General features: G+C 38.9%; 1 protein-coding gene across 1 annotated transcript in view; it reads left to right on the forward strand.

The window, feature by feature from the left end:
* Nucleotides 1-6,996, forward strand: part of PRR14 (proline rich 14) — a 220,754-nt gene extending 213,758 nt beyond the window's left edge. Inside the window, exons 9-10 of the mRNA XM_033944931.1 lie at nt 5,595-5,666; nt 6,436-6,996. Of these exons, the coding sequence (XP_033800822.1) occupies nt 5,595-5,666; nt 6,436-6,709 (346 nt within the window). The 3' untranslated portion in view covers nt 6,710-6,996. The remainder of the gene's footprint in view (nt 1-5,594; nt 5,667-6,435) is intronic.
* Nucleotides 6,997-7,235: the final 239 nt, after the last annotated feature.

A 7,235-nucleotide genomic window follows, 5' to 3' on the forward strand; every position in this document is an offset into this window, starting at 1 on the left:
ATACACTCCGACTACTCAACAGACTACCTTCCTCTCACGCAAACATATAGATCCCACAGTATTCTGGACAAAAACAGACACCATAATCCAACACTACTCACCTAAAGACTTCATCTCAAAATGGAACCTGCTAAGTAAGGCCATCCTAAACGAACTAGCCCCAGAAAAACCTAAAACCAAAATCCACAGAAAATCAGACAAGTGGTTTGACAACGAACTACTCCAACTCAAAAGACAATGTAGACAACTGGAAAGAAAATGGAGAAAAAGCGACCAAGAATCCACTAAAACAGCATAGATAGCAACAAACCGAAAGTAGAAACAAAAACTGAAAGAAAAAAGGACATACTACTCAAAACAAATTGGAGATGGACCCCAAGACTCAAAAACACTATTCCAGCTACTAAAAGTCCTCACAAACACAACCCCATACATAGCAAACAACAATAAGCCCTCACCTACAGCCACCCTTTTAGCTACCTACTTCAAAAACAAAATCGCAAATATCAGAGCCTCTTTCAACGGAACACCCTCGCACATAGGGACATCATTTCCACCAACAGAAAAAGAATCAGTCGCAGCAGATAGAATCTGGTCCCAGTTCTCACCTATAGAATGGGCAGAGTTCAACAATCTTTATAATAAATATAGTCATGCAGCCTGTGACATCAACCATTGCCCCCCATACCTACTTAAAACATCAAACACATTATTCCGCCCCTGCTTCTTCAATGGATATACTTATCACTACTTGAGGGTTATTTCCCACAAAAACTCAGCAAAATCATAATAACTCCGATATTAAAGGACCCTAAAGGAGCAACAGACCAACCATCCAATTACAGACCCATTGCCTCAATCCCATTGTACATCAAACTGATGGAAGGTCTCGTAGCCAAAACTTTAGCCTCTTACCTAGAGAATCACAACATACTCCACCCCACACAGTCAGGATTCAGAACCAAATACAGCACAGAGACACTTCTAGGAACATTAATGGACACTGTAAAACAACACTTCAGTACAGGCAAGAAAATCCTGCTGATATAACTAGACCTTTCTGCAGCCTCCGACTTGGTAGACCACGACATGCTTCTACAGACTCTCGACTCAATAGGAATCTCAAGCAAAGTACTTACATGGTTCAAAGGATTCCTACAATCAAGAACTTACAGAGTCAAAACAATGCAAGAAAAATCAGAACCATGGTCCAACCCCTGCGGAGTTCCTCAAGGATCACCCCTATCACCTACACTATTCAATATATACATAGCTTCCCTCAGCTTCTAACTGGATAATCTTGGCATAATTTCATACAGCTACGCAGATGACATCACTATTCTCCTACCCTTCGACCAACCAGAATCCATCATGACAAGCACAATACAAAAAACCCTCAAATCAGTTGCAGTCTGGATGACAGAGCACAAATTAAAATTTAACCCTGACAAAACAAATTTCATCCTACTAGAAAATAACAAAACTCCAACATTAACTAATCTTGTAATAAATTCGTTCTCATACCCACTACAACCTACACTAAAATTGCTTGGAATCATAATTGACAGAGGCTGCACTATGCAACCCTAAATTAACAAAATAATAAAGGCATCGTTCATGACCATGAGAAATCTAAGAAAAATCCGCACATTCTTCGAAAAGAAGCAATTCCTTTTATTGGTACAATCTCTTATCCTTGGGATGATAAGACTACTGCAACATACTATACCTACCATGTCCCGCGACCATGATAAAGCAATTGCAGACAATACAGAATACAGCCCTAAGACTTGTCTATTCACTAAAAAAATATGACTATCACACAGGCAAACCATGACTCGCACTGGCTTCCAATAGAAGCGAGAGTGCACTTCAAATTCTACTGTTTACTTTACAAGGCTATCAACGGTGAAAGCCCAACCTACTCTAATAACCGACTAAATCAATCCTCCTCAACCAGACACAGAAGAACCCACTCACTATTCTCTCATCCATCATCCAAAAATGTCAAACGAAAAAAACTTTGACAACCTAATAGCCTCCAAAGCAGCTAAACTGGACAGACAAATCACCATTCTTATCTTCAACTACAAACTACAACACCTTCAAGAGAGATACTAAAACCATACTCTTCAAAAAACACATAAAACCTATCCAGCACGACCAATCCCAACCCAACATCCAACACTTTCTATACCCTTAGTACTCTCTAATATTCTTCTATTTACCTAACGTTATCTAAAACCACATAATTCACCCTATTCTTACCACCTAAAGCACAGGTGTCAAAGTCGGTCCTCGAGGGCCGGAATCCAGTCGGGTTTTCAGGATTTCCCCAATGAATATGCATGATATCTATGTGCATGCACTGCTTTCAATGCATATTCATTGGGGAAATCCTGAAAACCCGACTGGATTACGGCCCTCGAGGAGGGACTTTGACACCCCTGACCTAAAGACTTCTACTTCCAGTGGTAACTCTTTACCCAACGTTTTTTTTATAACCTTAAAAATTTTATGTCATCGCTTATTCTATTCCTTCAAAGTTTGAATGTAATTCTTGTTTTTAGTTTGAATGTAATCCGCCTTGAACCGCAAGGTAATGGCGGAATAGAAATCACTAATGTAATGTAATGAAAGAAAACTACATAACTTTCTTTTCCAGAAATAAATAAAAAAAAGATTTGACATCGATATCTGAACATTTCTTAAGAAAGGACTGAATATTTCATGGGGTGTCCTAATTTTTTCACAACTGTATTTCTTCATGCATGGACAGATCAAGAATCATAAATTAAACTTCCTCCTGCAGTTCTCAATTTGCTCATACTTCATATGAGGAAAGGCTAAAGAGGTTAGGGCTCTTCAACTTGTGGGCACCATTTACTGAATCTGATCCTTTATTTCATAAATGAAGTGAGGCCAGCTTTTAATGGTTCATAGACAAAACCGTGGAAGACAAAGGCGCGCGCTGACAACTGAGCGCAAGATGGAGGCGCGCGCCGAAGAAAATGACAGTTTTTAGGGGCTCTGACGGGGTTTTTTGTTGGGGGGCCCCCCACTTTACTTAATACAGATCGCGGCGGTGTTGTGGGTGGTTTGGGGGGTTGTAACCCCCCTCATTATACTGTAAACTTAACTTTTTCCCTGTTTTTAGGGAAAAAGTAAAGTTTTCAGTAAAATGTGGGGGTTACAACCCCCCACAACGCCCCCACAACGCGGCGCAATCTGTATAAAGTAAAGTGGGGGGGTTCCCCCCACACACCCCCGTCGGAGCCCGTAAAAACAGTTATTTTCTTTGGCGCGCGCCTCCGCGCTGCGCTCAGTTGTCGGTGCGCGCCTTTGTCTTCCGCGGTTTTGACCTGACACCGCTTTTAATAGAACACACAGGGGGTGTTTAGAGCATTCACATTAAAATGAACTGAATTGATTTCCACGCTGTACCACTACCATTGATCTGCCTCCAATCTTCTGTTTAATCAGATAAGTAATGAAAGTTTCTTATAACACCTTACAGTATATTTACCAATTCTTGGAAGGCAGGAAGAGGGACTTTATAGTGCAATGATGGTCCCTCATTTCAACCAGCGCTGGTACATTTGATGATACTATTGCATTTTTTGGTTGGTGACTGAGCACTTTATAATACTTTATAGCACTTTGTGCACTTTTTTCAAAATTTTTGTAGTTATTAAGTTATAAAAGTAAACTTGTGGAGACAGTTTTTTATTTACTCATAAATGGTAGCCAAGTTCTTGTTTGGACCTAAGATTTTCAGGACTAAGTGAAAGTTCTTTCTAGGCTTAGATGCATTTTTTTAACAACCCAAAAAATTGAAGTTTAGAACTTGGTTCCTTAATGGTCTCATCTTGTATTTGTACTTTTGCAAAACCTGGTGCATTTTTTTAGTTAATAAGGTTATATCTGCTGTATATGTATTTCCTGAACCCTTTATATATATTTTACAAATGCTCCTTGTTAAGGGGTGGACCGTCTGAAAACTTGGAATGTCCTAACTTGGATGTCCTTTTCTCATTCTAGATCTTTTATGCAGGATTTGGCTTCACATTTGGTGTCTTACTCCTTTGTTTCTTTTTTCCTTATTTCTTAGATTTTAATTTGGTTGTGAGTTTATTTTAATTATGACTTTATTTGATAGTGTTTGTGCCTGTATGTGAATTATTTTTTTTTCTCATAACTGTATATTGCAATTATAAAAATAGAATAAGGTTATGTTAGAAGATGGTGGTATTAATCAGCCATCTATGGCTGCTCCATTGAGGAGATTTGAAAGACTGCAACATGGTTTCAATTTGCATAAGAACATAAGAATAGCCTTACTGGGTCAGACCATAGGTCCATCAAGCCCAGTAGCTCGTCCTCAGTAGCTCGTCCTCACAGGGGCCAATCCAGGTCCCTAGTACCTGGCCAAAACCCAAGAAGTAGCAATATTCCATGCTACCGATCCAGGGCAAGCAGAGGCTTCCCCCATGTCTTTCTCAATAACAGACTATGGACACTTCCTCCAGGAAATTGTACAAACATTTCTTAAAACCAACTACACTATGCTCTTATCACAACCTCTTGCAATGCGTTCCAGAGCTTAACTATTCCTCATATTGGTTTTAAAAGTATTTCCCTGTAACTTTCGAATGTCCCCTAGTCTGTAATTTTTGACGGAGTGAAAAATTGATCCACTTGTACCCGTTCTAATCCACTCAGGATTTTGTAGACTTCAATCATATTTCCCCTCGGCTGTCTTTTTTCCAAGCTGAAGAGCCCTAACCTTTTTAGCCTTTCCTCATATGAGTTCCTTCCTCTTTATCGTCTTGGTTGCTCTTCTTTGAACCTTTTCTAGTAATGCTTTATCTTTCTTGAGATAAGGAGACCAGAACTGAATGCAATACTCATCCTTTATCTATATACAGCCTCCTAAACTCGCCATCTTTCCAGGCCTATTTAAGAGTCACAACTATCTCTCTATCATATAACTTAGTTTTATGATTTGGGTTCATTTCCCCTGTTGTATCTCACTTTTTTAAAATGCATAAACTACAAGGGTTTATCTAACAAAAATATATTTTTGTCCACTGGCAATTTCTTTAACTGTCTTTGCCTGTTTCTGTTTTCTATAGTTCTATCATTTTTAAAATTGTTAACTACTTTGATATTGTAGTGAACTGCAGTATATAAGTCTAGCAGTAAATATAAACATCTTTTTGACCTTTTGTTTAAGACAATCCTTAGTCTAGGGACTTAATTTTTGTGATTTTGCCTACTTGTCATTAAGGAAAGCCAACTTACCTGTAATAGGTGTTCTGTGATGACAGAAGATCAAGGCACTTTGTTGGGAATTGATCTCTCTCCCTGAAGCTTGATTAGATTTAAAACTGAAAAACTTTAGAGCCAAGAAACCCCATGCATAATGAAACATTTTCAAGTCTTTTTTAGAATACCGTACTCTAGGGAAGTATTTCCTTTCAGCACTTGTGACCACTTTGTTTCACCAGAGAACATCTATTTTATTTTATTTTTCTCTTACAGGTGGTAGGTTTCAATAACTTCCTTTTATTTTGTTTTTCACATACATATAGATTGAATAAGACAGAATTCAGCTTGGAAGAGATATACACCAACAAGAATTACAAGACTCCTACAGAGAAGAGGTAATACTATGAGAGTCCTCATGTCTTTCTCAGAGCCATAATTAGGGTGAGATGACTGGGGCTTTGCTCCATGTGCTCTATAATTGAAAAGTTCCCTGAATTGCTGTGCTGGAGGAGGAGAGATGGGCACATCTTTCTCCTGCTGTTTGCTCCTGTCACATAAATACCTCATTCTGGTGCTGACTTTCTTTATTTCCCTGTTTATATTATCCTTGTTACCTGCTTCTCATATAGTGGTGTGGAGATGATTTTGTGACATAATGAGGAAGGGATAATGTAATGCAGTGACTTCAAGTTCAATCAATCTTTGTTTTGCCCTGCTATATCTATATACTTGTAATTCTTGCTTTTTTGTGAGAAGCAGAAGCTGCAGGACCCATAGATGCAATGGAAAAGAAGGTTGGGGTTAATGGAACTTGTAGTATTTAAAACTACCACTTGGAGTAGAATTAGGGACCAGCTGTGGTAATTTTGCTTTTATCCTAATGGAACTTGCAGCTCTATTTTCTGTAAGAGCCTGCACTTCTCATTCATTCAGTGTTGGCAAAACTAGAATTGACCCAGGCTGTCATTTCTTATCCCCAGATATCTAGTGATCCTAGAAGAGAGAAGCTGGTTGCTCTGATTTTGTGCAAAGGGTGGGATCTCTTGATAGGAGGAAACAGATTATCATTATAATGTGTAGAGAGAAGATGCAGATCATACAAAAGAGGAGAAAAAGTAGCAGCCTTACATGCATAACTTTCTGTCATTCTCCTTTCATCTTCAGATCTTTTGAAACCATCTTTGAGGAGCCACTGGAGAGGAATGGGGACTTAGTCTTCACCAGCCAGCGCAAGATAAAGCGGCTGATGGAATTCCATGATGGTAGCATCCCCCGGAAGCGTAAGACCCGGCTGAAAGCTCGCCCTGTGACAGGCGTAGGAGGAGGCCGGATGCAACGGCGGCGGCAGCAGTCGGAGGCAAGCAAACCTGATCTGGAGGCATTGCTTCGACACCGGCTAGATGAACTGGATGCACTTTTTGCTGATGAGGAACTGTAGCAATAGCAGACGGAGCACAGAGGGCATGAATTGCTGTACATTCTACTCTGTACAGTTTTGTATACATTTTCATGAATGAGGATATTGAGATGTTTTGTGCTCAAGTTAAAGGAGAGTGTAAACACCTCTGGAAGGATTTATCAAAACAGCCTCTTCTTTATTTCTTCTTTTATCAAATATTGTATTGTATTTTTAAGATTGGCTGTTTGTTTCCCAGCAATCTATTTCTTATTTTGTTTTGCTATTATTTCTTCACACAAAACCAATAAATGGGAGGAAAATGTTAATGGAAAAATAATAATCTTAACAAATTTATTTACATATGACAGAATGTGTTTGAAATAGAGGCTAACAAGTCCAGATAGTATTGGATTAGAACCTTAAAGCTGGGTATACAACCAATGCTTCTCTGAGTAGTGGCTGGGTACATACAATTTTTTTTTTTCATGTGAGCGACAAGTTCTATAAACCAACAATTTTGATCCCAGTATTAGCAATGCATTTCTGTATATAGCACAAAAAACCA

Source organism: Geotrypetes seraphini, chromosome 5 (genome assembly GCF_902459505.1).
Source record: "Geotrypetes seraphini chromosome 5, aGeoSer1.1, whole genome shotgun sequence".
NCBI lineage: Eukaryota > Metazoa > Chordata > Amphibia > Gymnophiona > Dermophiidae > Geotrypetes > Geotrypetes seraphini.